Source organism: Zootermopsis nevadensis, unplaced genomic scaffold (genome assembly GCF_977971745.1).
Source record: "Zootermopsis nevadensis isolate Lab colony 2312 unplaced genomic scaffold, Znev_1.0 Znev_ptg000218l, whole genome shotgun sequence".
Taxonomy (NCBI): domain Eukaryota; kingdom Metazoa; phylum Arthropoda; class Insecta; order Blattodea; family Termopsidae; genus Zootermopsis; species Zootermopsis nevadensis.
Window position 1 is genome coordinate 33959 of NW_028259348.1, and position 18359 is coordinate 52317.

General features: G+C 35.1%; 1 protein-coding gene across 1 annotated transcript; it reads right to left on the minus strand.

Moving 5' to 3' along the window:
- Positions 1 to 2116: 2116 nt before the first annotated feature.
- Positions 2117 to 18334, minus strand: LOC110840985 (cell division cycle protein 20 homolog). The gene is made up of 10 exons (XM_087342160.1): positions 16523 to 18334; positions 15912 to 16028; positions 15445 to 15591; positions 14494 to 14617; positions 11614 to 11807; positions 10471 to 10650; positions 9786 to 9887; positions 8440 to 8583; positions 6646 to 6878; positions 2117 to 6467 (listed from the first exon to the last, which is right to left on the minus strand). Exons 3-10 carry the CDS (start codon positions 15523 to 15525, stop codon positions 6434 to 6436), a joined length of 1092 nt encoding a protein of 363 aa, XP_087198286.1. The 5' UTR covers positions 15526 to 15591; positions 15912 to 16028; positions 16523 to 18334; the 3' UTR covers positions 2117 to 6433.
- Positions 18335 to 18359: the final 25 nt, after the last annotated feature.

Genomic DNA, 18359 nt, shown 5'->3' on the forward strand with positions numbered 1-18359 from the left:
ATGTGGGTGGTCAGCTCACACCCCAGGGACAGAGCCCCTGACACAGACTGGATGAGGGTGTGCTTGCCTCAGCCTAGTATGACATGGAAGTGAAGAAAATATTACCCTTACTGGGAATCAAACCAGCTAGCCAGGAATTACTAAACATGCAGAATTTGCAACATTTATGTAATATAAACAAATGTACTTTCAGGAACTTCTCAGGAAGGACTTAGCTTCACAGAGTAAGTAAGTAAGGAGTAGACCAGATATCTTTGATTATGCAAATATGCCTTTCTGACATGATCGCTCAATATGAGCTAAAAGAAAAAGCTACTTAACCTTGAAGTATCTGAGGAGCATACAAACAAGAGGGTATACAGCATCAGAGAAAGAAACAAGTCTAACAACAACAATATACCTTAATATAATATGCATATATTTCATACATATTAATATGTGCATTGTAAGTTTCTGAGTCATTGTGGTTGGTTTTGGCTCAACAATCTCTACTTTTTCTGAAAATATAAAAAATAATGTTGGGAATTTCTTGAGTGGCGTAGCGACTGTTGGCTTCTCAGGAAGGATTCAGCTCCATGGAGTAAGTGTATAACATATACTTTTAGAAGGAAAGGTAGAACTGTCCTCGTATTGGAATTACAAGGATGTTTTTAATATTCAGCCCAATGGAAGTAATCTGGATTCAGTACTAAAATCATGTAATTGTCAAGACAGTGGTTAAGGAGTAGGTATAATTATTACATTAACTCAACACATTAAACACAACAAATTACTTAAATATTAATATCCATTATTAAGGTGATTGACATTTTGTGAGAGCCCTTAACAATGTGAACTGACTTGGTTAAAGGAAATGCTAGAATTAAACAATATCTGAAACTTTAATAAATTTTGCTGTGCCACAAAGAATTCAGCATAATAAATATCTTAAATCTAAGTCTATGGTGCAGAGTTCTTGAGGTGCTAATAGACACTCGCCTAGTTAAGAAATCCCTCTCCTTTTATGGAACCAGAATTTTCATTACCATTTTCAAAATGGCTTGCCACTGGACCCTGTCCTGAGTCAGATGAATCCAGCAGACCTCCTTTTGCCTCTTCCCTTAAGAGCCATTATAATTAATGTTATCCCCCTTCAAACACCCAAGTCTCCAAGTAACACTATAATTCTGAATATGAATCTTTACGTGAGGGTTAGTGTTATTTATTATCGGTAAAATTGTTTTCTTTTTGGCCTTTGTCATTCAAGTAAATTATAAATAAAATCACAGATTTGGAAGGCAAATATGGAAGCATAATCAAGCTTCTGAAGCGTTGTGATTCTATTTTTAATTTAGACAATGCACAAAGTGCATAAAAACATGTTTTACAGGTTATGTAACGCATCACTGTCAGAAATCTTCAGACTTGTGTTATTTACACTTAGAAAAAATTCACCATAGGTCATTGCAAATGTTGCTTTAGGTCAGACAGACCTTACATGTGCCATGTACATTACCATTGTGTAAACACAGAAGTGACTCATAGAACTATAAAACATTTTCATTAAATTCATCCTTTGCACGGGAATGTTGTCATACATGTTATTCTTAAAATGTTATTAAGGATAAGGATAGCTCAGGATAAATCATTAAAGAAAAGTGGTTCACACAAAGAGGTTGTCAGAAGAATTAAGCAATTCACGTTGTAACAAGAATGCTGACTGAATGTTATGAAATAGGGCAAGAAACAAAGGGACTGTTAAACTGCACAATTTGTAATCACATTAATTTGTGTGTTAAGATGTTGGGAATGGTGGTGTAGAAATAACAATGGACTGTAGATGGACACAAATTGGAAAATGTTAAAGGGGGTCAGCAAATGCATGGTGTTCATAAAATGATCAAGGAAGAGAATTTGAGGGAAGGTGTCTGGAATGGGAAACTAGTGAAAATGAGAAAACCCCAATAACAAGAAGATCTGTGGGATATTAATATAAATGTATGGACATCAAAATATATAAAATAACCCTAAAGGATACTTCTGCCATCACAACATACGGAATCAACATTTGTTGGTTTAATTGGGGAGATGGAAGTGAATTGGGTCTTTTTCTTAACCCATGACCATATACATATAATACAACAAAATGTAGCAGTTTAATGTTCTGGTTATATGTACACACAGCACTTACATTGACTGCTCTGATAGTGTTGATACAGTAAATATAACAAAGGGTTCCGTGGCAGCTTGCCTATTGGGCCACTTGAGGCAGTATCCCACTTAAAATATTAACTGAAATATCATAATTTATGTATGTTGGCGGTATATACATTCATATATATGTGTGAATATAATATGATGCATCATTCACAGAATTTGTTTGTAATTCAGTGTTTGCTATATCCCAAAATGTGAAAAAAAGACATTTTCAATTCCAAATTTGTAGTCATGTTGTTGGTGTTGGACCTGCAGGTTCTGCTACTAGAGAGCTAGTTAGTTTTACATTATATTTCCTAAAATCATCAAGAATATGAAGCTTAATATTAGATATAAATAATGCAAGCTTAATCATTCGCCAGATGAAACCGAAGCTCATCTAAATAATACATAATATTTCAGTCTGTATAAAATGAAAACATATTTCACCATTTCATTGATCAAATGCTTAAAGCTGTTTAAGGAAATAATCGGTGTTCATGTTGAGAATCACACAAGACTCAAACAGCAGTTGGTACTGCTAAAGCAGTGGCACATATGCTTACCATTTGGCTATAATGTGTTAATATTATGCATCAACACAGACGTATTTTGTACTCGTTGAAATGTGTGAATCTGAATATTCGTTAGTATTAACAATAGTTTTGGACTTCGTTTGCAGAGAAAATACTCGACCATTTTGGTGTGTGACAGAACTTTTTCTAATATCTCATTACCTGTAAGATTTCATAACACGGAGGTAAGTAGTTGCAGTAGATGTGCAAATAGAATGTGTTGCTACCCTGCAGCATAACTTAGGATACTATGTTTATTGGAGTATTTTTCGTGTGTTTGTTACTGAAAGTCTGAATGACAGCATATCACTGTTCTTAACTGCATACCGTATCGATGGTGTTGCTAGATAAAATGCCTTCTAACCAAACTCTCGTTAAGCTCTAGTTTTGTATTCAGTACATCTCTGGTCAAACCATGGTCAATATTGGTTACATTGCCCTGACTGAAGGGTTTTGTGGCTTATCCAGTTGGTAATGAATGCAAATCTTCTGTAATTCAGGAATTACTTAACGCATATTTGTCATACGTGAACACAGTTTGCTTCTGTCGCGATTGAGAATAATAAATTCTGAAGCATATGATAGGAAGTGATCATGGCCAATTTCAAGGCTAATTTTAGCAGTTTTCTTTGGTTAAGGATTGCAAAGGTTATTGATGCGTCTCATATAGCCACTCCTGTCCAACTCCCATCTTCAACTTCCTGGGTTATAACCTGTTTAACAAAAAATGCACTGGGGTCCGTGTCACAGTGGGATGTTTTATCTGCAATGGTGCATATGCCATTTAGAAGCCTGTCCAGGAGGCTATAAGGTGGCAGTCCCACCACAGGACTTAAAAAGTGTCAGGCTAGAAACCTGTCCCGGGATATACAATTTCTTTCAATCCTCAAATGACAAATAAAGGACAGATCAAACAATGACAGACCGTAGCATGAACAAGGTAAAACAACTGTGAAAGAAAGAGAACTTCCGTAGCTTTGCAACTGGCAGTGTATGAAGTTTAAATTATAAAGAACATGAATTAGACTCCATTTTAAATTAAAGTAATATCAAAATTGTAGCTATCACAGAAACAAAGACAACATCATAAAGAACTACTGAATCGCAGAATTATATATTCAGGTGTAGACAGAAACATCTGTGCTCAAGCAAGAGTAACAATATGGTGTCACAAGTCAGTAAAAAAATCAAATTCTCCATTATAAATTCTACAATGAAAGAATATTAGAAATCAGAATCAAATTTAATATATGAAAATTAACACTACATGCCCTGTATGCCCCAGAAGAAGGGAGAGAGGATGAGAGTGAGAATTTTTACAAACAATTAAAAGATATAATTAGTAAAGTAAAGTAAACAAAAATGATTACATACTACTAGAAAGCGACCTTAATGCTAGAATAGGAAACACCCCAAATGATAATGAAACTGGATAATTTGGAGAACAATTTCTGAATAGGAATAGTCAGAAACCAGTAGATTTTTCATAATATAACAATATGAGAATTATGAACTCTTTTTACAAACATAAAAAAATTCATAAGTACACTTGGTCTGCAAGAAATTCACGATCCGTTAGAATTACTTCATAACAAATGTCAAAGGAACAAAACTATTTCTCAATGTTAGAACATACAGAGGACACTAAATCGGCTCTGATCATTATTTAGGCAAAGCTTAGCTTAGATTCCCACCTAAATGATTTTCGATCAGAAAAATAACAGAAATGAAAGAAAGAGAATTCTTTTATAAAGTTAAATTATTAAATGATCACAGAATAAAATGGTTGTATCAGAAAACAATAAACACACAAATTTGAAATATTCTTATAAGCAATGATGGAATGCTGCTTATGAAAGTTTAGGCAAATATAGAAAATGCATTCCAAAAAGAGACTACATAAATGGGATGAAGAAATCAAATAATAATATTGAAGAAAAATTGGCATATAACGGATGGTTAAACACACAAAAATCAGAAGACTGCATAGAATATAAAAGTTTAAAAGTTACTGCAAGAAAAGAAGTTCAACAAAGACGTAGCATTGGGATACTTTTATATCATACCTTGATACAGATCTAAATAAAGTAAGAACATGTGCTTTCAAAATTTTGAATTATATGAAAAAGACATAAAGTAATCTGTTAATATAACATGCTGCTCTAACGAACGATTCTTAAATTACTACAGGGAAGTATGGCATGATCGGACTTGTGATGAAACAATACTGACTTCAGAAAATGACAAAGAAAATAATTTTACACAAGGAGAACTAGAAATTGTAATGGAGAAAATAAAAATGGTAAATCCCCAGGGGAAGATGGAATGAACTCTGAGCTCTACAAATATGCTGGAAATAAATTTCACAACCGACTTCTGAATTTCTTCAACAACATATATACATCAAACGAAATCCCGACAGAATGGAGAAGAAGTATTCTTATTCCAATCTATGAAAAGGGTGACAAAAGAAATGCACAGAACTACAGAGTCTTTTAAATACCTGCTGCAAAATATATAGTACATTACTAACTAACAAATTGAAAATTTTTGCAAACAGTTTACTCTTGAATATCGAAATTGTTTTAGGAAAGGTAGAACATGTATTAATGGTATATTTACTTTGAAATTGCTAATAGAATGAACATAGGAATTTAATTTAGAAACACGTGTGGCCTTTTTAGATAACAAAAAAACCATTTGATATTGTAAACAGACCCTTATTGTTCAAAATACTTCAAGAGAAAAACATCCCAAATCTATTACCACAAAACATAATGGAAATCTACAAAACCAATGAAATAAAGGTAAAATTAAATACTAAAATCACAGACATGTTTTTCAGACATGTGCTTTCTGATGGGATGTGAACAAGGATTTAAATACATCAGTGGCTTCTGGATCACTGGCCAAACTATATGCCCTTTTCATCTTCTCAAATACTGGATCTCCTGTGTCACTCCCTATTTGTCTCTTAGTGGGTAAAGAAAATTTCATACCAGTAATGCAAGAAAAATAACATTTAGTTTCTCAGGAAAATACAATGTAAATCTGCATGTGTTTAACTCAAGCTCTAAAAAGCAGTAAGCAAACTCTTCAACCAATTTCCTTCTAAATAACCCTTCACAAGCTGGTTTATAACATACATGTGACACACAGTGTATTCAGTCTTATAGACAGTTTACCAAAGTTTTAGAGGAATGTAACCACCTATAAGAATGCATGGTGTTACATTGTAGATGATGTGAATTCACAATGATTAATTACATTATTGCCACTTCCCAAAATCATCCAATATAATATCAAGTACACTTTAAACTAACAACTACATAAAACTCTAGAAATGTAGTTAGATGCCATCAACATACAATTCAGTTTATTGTCACGCTTCAGCAACAACTTTGGATGTGATTTCTCATTTTGTAATTTTGATTTCTGTCATCCTTCCTCTCCACTAACAAACGAACTGGTTTCTTCTTTACAATCATGGACTCTGCTTGACAGATCTGATGACTTATTTGCAATGTCCTGACTATTATTCGATGTTTCTGTTGATGAAGTTGTTTTATTACCTTCCCCTTTGTATTGTGCTCTTTCAGCTTTGTTTTCAGCTTTTAAGTGGGCCTGGCGAGCCTCCAGCCTCGTGCTATTCACTTCCAAATCTTCAGGCGTTGGATTCAGGATTATAATGACGTCCTCTGAGAACGGTTGCTGGCACTGTATTAAAATGTAAAATAAGAAAAAATTAGCTCTCTGCGATATATAAAAATATTTACATTCGGTAGGTAAAACCAAGTCTTAATACACCACCCCCAAAATGATAATTAAAACTGCCGCCAAGAAAACAAAACTTTACATTAATATGTAGAAGCAAAATATAAAGTTGTTCCCTTACCTTGAATAAGTGTAAACATGGAAGTAAGGCACATGAACACTAGATGGAGAAAAGTGAATAGCTTCACACTCTGGCCACTTCAATCCTTGGGGAAAGAGTTCCCAGTTCCCACTACATAAAAGACTGGGGTAGCCAGTCCTGATGTAGTGGCAAGGAGAAAATCTGAAGCTGTCTTGCCAAATGCCATTCATTAGCATGTGCTCTTCTATAGTTTGTACTAGTAAAGTCTCGCTCTACAACATATTCACAGAAAAAATAAATAGATTTCTAGGACAGGGATATTACAGAAGTGCATAAAATGTAATATAACAAAGAACAAAGTATGAATATAAAGTAATGCTTATGCACCTGATAGTACAGCTAATGCACTAACACTAGTGAAGCCAAACTCAACGAGACATTTTTGTGTGTTCTTTATAATGGATAAAAGATTGTGCTCTAGTTGCCTTAAAGTTATTTCATGTTCTGTCCTACAAGAAAGAAAAATAGCATTTGGTATTAATGATACCAGAATACAGTCTGACTTATTTCACTCAGAGATTGAACACAAATTTCAATATCTTATGGCAAGTCCTGTCTAACAAACTACATTTTTTTATTCAGCTGTTCACGTAACTCTGTGATGTTATGAAACCTCAGGCAATGTTCATTACCCATTCACAAAAGCCCAGAATTAACCCATATCTTAAGTCAGGTACTTCATCACTCCTGCATTCTCAAAGAAGAGAAATTCTCAACCTTTCCACGTCATAACAATTTTTGAACACAAGGAAAGCTTAGCTACAGCCTAAACTGATAACATAAATTTTTCTACATTATTCTGCTAGAATTGCAGAACAGCTTTTGGACAAAAATGTACCAGTCAGTGTACATAAAAATGAATAAGGAAGGTTTAATGAATTGTTCTCGGGCTACGAGCCTTGTAAGTTGCTTTAATGGAGAAAAAAACCTTACACTGTTGGTAGCCCAACAAGAATTCATTATACTTAGTCGCCTTGAAAGCTTCGGATCCTACACGGAAGGTATAGTCTCAATATGTAATTAACCAGTAAGGCACAGGCTGATCTACTACAAGTTCATAACAATGGTTCATTCATTATACTAATATTACGTCAGACATTGTCCACTGTCTGATATGCATGTGGTATACACATTTCAGGATTTGGCTTTACTCTGTCTTCAGTTGATGGCTTTCTTTATACAGACAGATTATGTTTTGTTAGTTAAATTCTCATTTTATATTCATTCGCAACGTGTGCAGTGATAGCACAACAAATGCATATACAATTAATTTAAATTACCAAAATGAATAACAAACTTCTCTGATCACTGTCCTCCAGAAAAGTGGTATCTTCCTTTCCTAACAGAGACATAATGATTTTACGGTTTCTGAACGTCGCCATATAAAGTATGAATACTACTAATACAATTTTCCATGAATAAGATTATATTAATACATTCATAAAACTGACCACTGTGAACAGGTGGGTGAAAACTGGACGCCATAAATAAGAAAATACTGTTGTAATAATTTAAACCATTTAATAACCTAATAAAATTGTATAAATAAAACAAATAAATGTACATATCACCAATATCACAAGCAGTCCTGCATAACACTCCACATAAGTACACATCTTGAACATTTATGTAAGTTACTAGACAGTTCACAATAACAACAAATTATTTGTTCACTCAACATCAGGATTTCAATAGATACATTATAATTTGTGTGACCAAATTTCGTCATCGAATTCCCTTAAACATGCTCAGAGCAGCCTTAGAGTCTCTTACCTCTTTCTTCTTCTTGGCAGGATGAGGAGCAAAACATTTCCACAATCTTAAAGTTTCATCTGCACCAGCAGACAACACTGTGCTTCCATCTGGAGACATAGCCAGTTGCAATATCCGTGCTGTGTGTCCAGTTAATTCAGCAACCTGAAATTAATTCAAGACTTGATTTAATTAACTTAATCAATTCTCTAATTTTACTGATAAAATTACGCAAGGACCAGTTCTCCAGCTTTGGGGTTTGGCAATAAACTCTTGCAGTAAAAATACAAACTGACTCTGCCCGCAGAAGGTGGTACTGGTATTCATATTGTGTTAGTGTTTTGTTTGGACGACAAGATCCTGTCTGACATTTAGATGAAAAATATTTTATGGAAATACTTTATAAATTTGTATGGGGACCACAGAAGTTATTTACGTCTGTGGTAACTGTACAAATTTAAAATATTCACCCAGTGCAATGATCAAAATAAAAGAGTTTCAATCCAAATTAATAGGCACTTAAGGATCATAATTCTTATGTTAAATAGTAAAATCCTGAACTACTAGATTAATGGCAGTAGAGATGCAAGACTGATAAACTAAAAGAGATATGATAAAAAATTAAAAAAATGAAAGAGAATCTAAGTTAAATGCCATGGAAGAGAAACTAACAAAGAACAGAATGAGATGGTATGGGCAATGGATTATTAAGAATGAATAATAGACAAATCCCAAAGAAGGCTTTGAACATGAAAGTGAAAGGAAAATGTTCATAATGGAGGCTGTGATAAAGATGGGAATGACAGGTTAAGAAACACAACAGAGACAGAAGAAAGGTCAAGAGGAAGAAGCACAGGAGTTGTGGGTTGAGACCAAATTGAGAGGCCAGGAAAACCACCCCATTTTCTTCTTTCATTCCCTCAAGCACGGCAGAGTAAAGGTGATGGGAACAATATCAAAATAAACATAAATTACAAAGTTTGCCATGACAGTACTGGAAAAACATTTTCTCAGATTTCAGGTTCTCATCGGATGGGTTGTTAGTGCCATGTACTGCAGCATAAGTACGTATACTGACTTATGATTTATGATGAAGCAAATAGAGAGTGGGGGAAGATGATTTTGGTTACAAAATATTTGTTAATGGGTGCCTGACTGGGCATCAGAAACATCATGTTCTTCGTGCTAAACACTAAGTCAGACAGGAAGACAATAAACAATTATATATGTATAATTTTAAAATACATGAAAATATCCTGAGTGAACATTCGTAGACATCTCCCAATACAAACCATTCAGAAATAACCAATTCATTTTCAATCGCTTCTCTATTAACATTTCATCTCACTAAAATTATGATCATTTACCTTTGTCATTGATGGATATTTCCAGATAATTAGTTGATTATTTGCATAACCATGACCTGAGATGAGTTCTCTGTATGTAGCTGACCACTGAAGACCACATACCTGTAAGAAATTTTTAACAGTGTAAATATTTCAGTGGATTCAAGGAAGTAACAAAATACATGTAGTACTTTTCCACTAAATAACCCAGTCCAAGGAGACAAATGAGCAACAGATTTAAAAATTTAAGACAATTATGAACTAAGAGGATGAAAAAATGTTTAACACAGATATCGAGACTTTTCATTCATAAACTTTCCCTTAGTGGTAATAATGTAACAATGAACTTTTGATATGTGGAAGGTGTGTCGAGATTCGTAGCGCCAGTGTTCCTTCCCAAAACTATAATCTTTTCCTGCCATGAATATATCACTATCCTGAACAGAAACTTAGGTCCCTGCAGTTAACTGCGTACATTATGGCATGCCCTTTGGTGTGGTGGGGAGGGATAGCAGACCAGGGTACTGTTAAAACTGGCCTAGATAATGTTTGTACTTTGTCAGCAGAAGTGATTAAATGATGGGTAGTAGACTTTTATTTAGTTTTGTGGGAATGAATCTGTCTGTAAACATGCCAATGGATTCTGCATAGTTAGCACAAACTGTTGGCTCCATCCTCCGGAAGTTCTCTATGCACGGTTTCTCACCTCTTGTGTATGAGAGGAAAACCCAGCCACACTGTGATCTCTCCGTCGAACATCATCGTGAATTATCTGACCACTACCAGAACCACTGCTCAGAATGTAGGAATTCCACGACAGAGAGCTGACACGTGCCGAGTGACCGCCCATGATACGTACTCGCTTCATGTTGCTGCAATCCCACAACTTTAAAAGCAAAACAATTCAATTAATCATTTTGAGTATTCTAAAATTACAAAACAATGAGAATTCAAAAATGGGACAGCAGACTTATTGTAAGATTTGAGGTTTTCACAGCGGTGAGTATGACGAGTTCTGTCTTCTGGGTTGTTGCGCTGTGTAGTCTGGTCGATGTTAACCAATGTTTCAGAGGTCATACTGCCTCCGTCATCAGGGCGATTGCAGTACTACAGTAATACTGTTCACATAAATAGTTAAGAAAAAGAAATGTAATTGCAAGAATAAATATCCAAACAAACTAATAGCAAATGTTTTCTTCACACTGTGATTGTGTTCAATGAGGAGCTGCTACATGACATTTTGTAACTGCCACTTTGAACCTTGCTCCGTTCTTCAACCACGTTATTTAAAATACATTTTACCATCTGATTGTTCCTTCTACCAATAACACCACCATATTTATATGAATATAAGCCATGTGCATACCTAAATCATACCTGAATTTCAATAATATATAATTTGCAAGCTGCATCAAAACTTCTAAATTAATTTTCCCTCACGTATCATTTATTTTCTCTTTTCAGAAAAACAAAGAGTGTCCGTTTTTCCAAGCACCTACTGTTATTCTAAGTTAGCCCATAGCCATGTTTAACATGAATATTGTCAAGTTGGTAGTCATATCAAAGAATACAGGTGTTTCATCTACATTTCCCACTTAACTTGAAGGTAACATCTTTCAAGAGCAGACAATTTACATGCCCAACAATTACTTCATACTCCATACACATAGAAGAAGGCAATGGCAAACCACTTCTGGATCATCTGCCAAGAACATATATGGACAGGTTCCAGTCCGAGAAAAGGATGGAAGTATCCTGTTCATATGGACCTGTCGTCAGACAGTACAATAATAATAAAAAAAAAATCTGTTAGTGGATAAATATATACTTTTTGGGTAACATAACAAACCTGTATAACTCCCATACTTGTTCCCACAGCGAGACAATTTCCTTCCTGTATCCAACTCAGAGAACATACTAAATCACTCCCTTCCAGACTGAGCAACTTCTGAGTAGCACCAGTACCAGCTTTCCACAGATACACATTGGTGTTAAGAGCAACTGCCAGAATGTTGTTCGGACTCCAATCGACCAGGTTCAGATCTGAAACAACAAGCACTATTACAATAAAATCTATGATTCAAATTAGAACAAAATTTTTAAACAGGCACAGTGTATTATGCATAACCAAAAATTGTGCAGCTGTAAAAATACATTACCTTTTTCAGAAAAGCCTCAAACTTTAACGGGTTATCTCAGATTCAGATAGAACTAATTACGTCCACTGAAGGACATTCTCTGTATGAACACACACACACAGAGAAAAATAAAAACAATGGAGATATATATGAGGTAAAAGACCTTTTACAATGTAACAGAACAATATGTACATATACTCTCACTGCAAAAACATGTAAGGAAAACCAGATTCAACACATTGCTTGAGTGGTGTCCATTGTACATTAAGTCATTTACACAGGGTTTGTGCATACAATACATTGAAAACTGCATCGCACAAATGTTCATTATGTGGAGAAAATCACCAGATTATTGGCTAGGGTTCCTGGAAATAAACTGTACTGAAGTGCTGATTTGTTATGGTAATACGAGGCGCGTCCTCAAAGTAAGTTTCCCACTCGTCCCACAGCTAGCAAACCTTATATTGCACGAAGCAACTGTGCGTACGTGATAGAGCAATGACGTAGCATGGCGCATGCACTAACGGCACCTCCCGCGTTCTCACAGTAGCATTGTTGCAGCTGTTGAAGATGGAGGTTCTTATTCCAGCTCCCGCCGACTGTGAAGTGCGGTCAGTGATAACGCTAGGCCGCACACGGCTCGACGGACAGCAAGTCTCCTGCAGGAGTTCAGCTGGGAGGTGTTTAATCATTCACCCTACAGCCCGGACCTCGCTCCCAGTGATTTCCATCTTTTCCTACACCTCAAGAAATTCCTGTCCGGTCAGCGTCAGCGTTTTGAGAATGACAGAGAGGCGGAGATGGTTGTCACACAGTGGTTCCAATCCCAGGCGGCAGACTTCTACGACTCAGGTATTCAAAAGTTGGTCCAACGGTATGACAAATGTCTCAATTCCGGTGGCGAATATGTTGAAAAATAGCTGGACACTTGCTGTATCTGTTGCAATAAATATTTCCATGAAATTGTGTTTTGTTTCTGTAAACGGCCCCAGGGAAACTTACTTTGAGGACGCGCCTCGTATTATAAATAAATATATCCACTTAAACCACCGTAAGTGGCACCAAGGGTTTTCTTCAAATAAGTCGCATGAAATAGTGAAACTCTTTCAATCTTCTGTAAATGCACTTAATTGACATAAAGCAAAATCAATACAAACCAAAATATACTCTTCAACCGGAAATAAAAGGCCTTGAATTATAACCTAATATCAATGGATTAACATAAGCATCATAACTGCAGTGTATAATGTCACCTTTCAGGAAGCCACTGCTGAAAGGCTGGAACACCTTCAACATTCGATACGACTTATTCCCAAAAACCAAAATCACACATTTCATCTGTACCACTGCTATTACTCAGAATAAAATAATGTTCATTCTTAGATAAGGCTCTGGTCTCGCTTCCATCATATTTATGAACCAATTACAAGCATTAACCCTTCACCGTGGTTGGACGTCTTGTGACGCCCTGGCATTTAAATTCCCGGTCTGCTGTTAAGCCTAATTTCAAAAGCCCATAATTATGGAAACAATAACGACTGATATATGATGTTTGTAGTTGATCTGGTGTGGAAGAAATGCTCTTTCTGATCATGTATTGGCAACGTCGCATTCTTCGATCTCTAAAGGCTAGTCTTTGAATAAATGCGTGACCTAAGAGGTTACACAATCTTCCAAAGAACACTGAGCTGTTTGTTTGTAGAGGTAAGATAACTCATTCTCTCAGTCTCATATGACACGATAACTGCTCCAGCGAAGTAGAGAGGAAAAAAAATTATCTGAAACGGTCAAGGGGCTCCATAATATATATATATAGATATACCGTTATGTTTATCTGTGTCTTCAAATATCAACAATTTTAGCAGCCCTATACTCAGAAGTCTATAATCAGAAGAGTTCTTAGTAAGAGACGGTTATAACTGCCAAGTATGATGCATATATGTGGCCTTCAGTTCGCTGTCAGAATATCAGCTGGCGCAGACATATTTACTCCCGCGTATTATTGACACAGGAAAGAAATTCAATGCCTCAAAGACATTGCGTCTTGTGCAGGAACCGCTAGAAAAAGATAAAAACTATGTATTTTGGTAGTGTTGACTTATGCTGACGTTTCAATAAATAACATACAACTCTCAACGTCTAATCGACTACTAGCATTTGTCACACACAGGATGTTCATATTATACGCTGAAATTATAAAACCATCTTTTAAGAGGATTTCAGTGAAGAATTGATCATTATATGTTATATAGTTCAAACGTTATGATAAATAAAGTGTTTTAGAGCAAAATTTAAATGGCCACCACTCCTCGTCAAGCAGCGCGGAATTTAAATTCCCACGTTGAAGGGTTAAGTGTCTGCTTTACTACTACATAGCTAATTGAGATGAGCGAAGAAAAATTTACCAGCTCTAAGTCTATTGTTCTTAAACTTCCCTTTGAGGCAACATTTAAGTGTCATGAAAGAGGCCTGTACTCCACTCTAAACGTAAATTTTAAGTTTTGATTGTTGGGCTTTTCGACCTTTGACCATTTTCTGCTGATAAAACATTCAAATTTGATTTCTTACAAGATACATAAATACCAACTTACAATAGTCATCCACAATGTCAGGAGCATCAAGAATTATGTCTGGACTTTGTGGAATATATCGAGTCAAAATCTTTCCTGAAGGTCGTGCCGTGGAATACTTGACGTTCAGGGGATCCAAGAATCCCTGCAATTGAATATACATAAATGGGTTTATACTACAATGCCATGAAAAAATTGCCAAACAGAACTCAACATTAGAACTATTTATAAGCTTAACAAATTGATTACAAAAAATAGATGAGATAAATAATTTTTACTTTCGTCACACATGTTGACAGAATATCAAGTCAAATTTATTTCTTGGAAAAACTACATTTAATAAAATATTTAGAAACAGTTTTAAGATCAGATTATAACTTCTAGTTATAGCAGAACTTCTCGAGTGATTTACAAGATGCCCATTAATTTTCAGAATACAGTGTTCAAATAACAGCTACTTTCAAAACACAGTAGTTGAACATTTATACTACAGGCTTAACCAAACTTTTTAGATAGAAACCAAATTTTACTTTTGGATACGCTCTACATGCAGCTCTAAAATATTTCAATTTGAAGACTATTAGATTAACTTGTAAGTGCTAAATTCCTGTTAATGAATGCAGAAATTCTCTGGCTAACAAAAAACTGATCTAAAAATAAATACTGATACAACTAAATACACGAGCAATCTAGCCCTATAAAACAAGCAAAAAGTCACCTGAAAATGCTTCAGAATTGAACTATCCATAAACAACACACACATATGAGATTCCTGACACAAATAATAAAATGTTATGTGTTATTTGCAGTGTCCAACATGCTACTTTGTGTTTTACTGTATGTGCTGATCTTCCACATCGTAACACTAATTCTCTTAGTTGGCAAGCAGTAAGAGTAACAATCGTTGTGGTGAGGCAATCACCTACGAATTACCTGCTGTACTACAGTGAAACAGAAAAGTAGAAAACTTACATCCGGCGTTCCTGGTGCTTTGTTCTTGTATGACAGAAGCCTCATATTTCTAACATCTCTGCCAAACAGATACTCTGACATGAAGCACTGATATCCTTTCTATGAAGGGCTTATCAATTTATCATCTGGTTGTTGTTCCTGGGTTACCTGACAAGAAATCACATCAAAGATCGAACCCCATTTTTCTTTGTTATTCTGACACACACTGACATGAATAATGAACGTAACTTTCGTAGGTAGTTACCCACTTCTCAAAACAATGCATCATGGCACATTCCTCAATATTGCTTGTACCACCTACAAGACAACATTTTAAACAGTGTCTATATACTACAGAAATACCAGGAAACATCACGTGTTTAGTGACTCAATACAGTTCTCAAACTTTCCACATATCATGAGGTAATCTCTCAAGGTTCACAACCATTACAACCTGCATGTTTCATAAACACCAACATATTTATTACCTTATAATGTGCAAGTTCAACATTGGTTGCACTTCTAACAGGAATAAATCGATCACCACCGATCGGAGTCTTGGATCCTTTTTCCTGATGATGGCGTTGTTGAATATGAACAAGCACCTGTTAAAATACAGAAAATGGTTAAAATACTATTTAACAATAATGTACACATAAACTACAGACTCCCAAATAAATAAAATATGAAAAGACATCAAGTATACATTTCACCGACACATTTAATATTTATTTTAATTTGTCATCTATTATGAATCTTACAGGAATCGCCTTTTATCGGCCACACAAAAACCCACAGCCAATTTGTAAATAACACACACCAATCAACAGCATATTTGTCATACCACTATTAACCCTTTGGCCACTACGTGCAGGATATCCCTTGTTAGCACAGACCTTACCTCGTAGTTTTGCCCAAGATATTCCATGATGGCAATGGACCCTCCTCTGACTTTATCACCAAAATATTGTGTCAGCCATCCACTGAGTCTCTCTAATACAAAATGTTATTTTCCACAATCTTTACTTTTACCTGATACGTCTCACAAAAGGATGTACACTTGTGTTGTCTGCAATAGCTCAGTTGGAAGTGTGCTTACCTATAGTACAGGTGACCAGGGTCACATTCCCCATGAAATATCCTTCGAATCATCACGTCTATAATTGTTTTGGAAGTCATAATATGTCATTTATTTTTTAACCCTTTGTGTTCATTTATTTTCTTTCCTCATTCACATTTCAGAACGAGAGTGCAGTTCGTTCCTCAATGTGTTACGTCCATAATTCAGTTATTACATAGTAACACCTTTTCAGATTATCTGATTATCAATCTAACTGCTAGCTTTCATATTCTTATGCAAAAGCAGTGTATTTAAATCTCGCATCTGTAAAATAAATTAAAGCATTTATCACAGATATTTGTAAATTCTCTGTAACTATAATAAAATCAGGAAAGCTGAAAAAAACAACAACACAATTGTTCTTAAAAAAACAAATACATATGAGAGGATGCGTAAATTTCTGCAAATTCTTGATTCCTGATAACAACTGACTAATCATGACAAGTACTTAGTTGAAGAAAATTATGTCTACTTGTTCAATGAAATAATACTCCTAAAATGTACACCACAATGAGTATTTTTATAGACAAGTTAAAAACTACATCGCAGTCTTTCAGGTTCTCATTGCAGTTATTTATGAACTATCTAATAAGGAAGACTATAAAAATGCACACTCATAAAAAACCAATCACAAGCACCTGTTTCCATAATCACAAGGTCTGCATAGTATGCTGCCAAATCAATAACATTATGTGATGTAACAATCTGAAAATGCAAACGCAGCAAGCAGGCAAGCGTTTGTTTGATGTTTGTGATGTCACAAATGTTTGTGTTTCTGTTGCATTTGAAATAATCACCATCCATAATCAAGTCATCCTAGTCTAACATGCTTGATACTATTCTCACAGTGCATCATATAAAGCTTCACTGTTATAAAATACTGGTGTATTTTTGACCTTTCACACTGAGAAACCAAGTGTACAACTCTCATTCTTGAATTTTAATGAAAGAACAGAGAAAGAATATTTGCAAACACATAAGAAAATTAATTAAATTTGAGTCCCCAAAGCCACTGTAGACATGATGATTGTAAAAGCCTGATGGAGAATCAAACCTGAGACGCCTGCACCATAGCCAAACAACTGCTACAAACTGAGTTATGGCAGGGAGTGCAGGTATGCCTTCTGAAATAACAGTAAAGCAAGAGGAAAATAAAACTGTGTTTTTCAAAGAAATTGTAAAGTATCAACAAATATGTTGGCCAAGAAGTCACAGGAGGGGCCAGAGCAATACTGAAAAAAAGGAGCCATACATACTGAATCATCTCCACAGACAACAAGAATCATTGTTTTCAGCCATGTCACAAAGAGAATTAAACAAAACTTCTATCAGCACTGCAAACAATGTTACTACACACTCACACCATATTCTATGTTTAACTGAGCACCACATGAAATTACCAGCCATCTCAAAGGTTTATCTTAACAATTCCAATTCTGAGAGATCAGATTCCATTTTTATTGCAATGAGGTTGATTTTTTTATAAATGTTGTAAATTGCTACAATAAGTTGACTGGGTATGTTACATGCCTTTAAAATTCCCATTTGGTTGTTCCTGTTAACTGTGTCATCAGGAAAGCTTGCTTCAAAAATTCGTAACATGTTTAAAAATGTGTAAAAGTTTAAATCAACATGATATATTGATCCTCACTTTTAAGTTCACAGAAATGTTTTACATTAATTAATTTGTTTTGCTCGGCTTAATATAACCTCAACTTCCTATGACAACTGTTCAGCTATTATTAAATTCAGGATGCCTTCATAAGAAACAGTTTAAATGTGAAATTTCTGAAATCTTCAACCATACAGATTCGTT

Bases quoted from the DNA above. Each gene is read 5' to 3' on its own strand.
- LOC110840985 (XM_087342160.1), bottom strand. From the start codon at position 15,525: ATGTCAGAGTATCTGTTTGGCAGAGATGTTAGAAATATGAGGCTTCTG. The intron at 8,584-9,785 runs GTAAATGATCAT...AATTAATTTCAG, and splicing joins AATATCCATCAATGACAAAG to GTTGCTGAATTAACTGGACA. The intron at 6,468-6,645 runs GTAAGGGAACAA...ATTTTAATACAG, and splicing joins CATGTTTACACTTATTCAAG to TGCCAGCAACCGTTCTCAGA.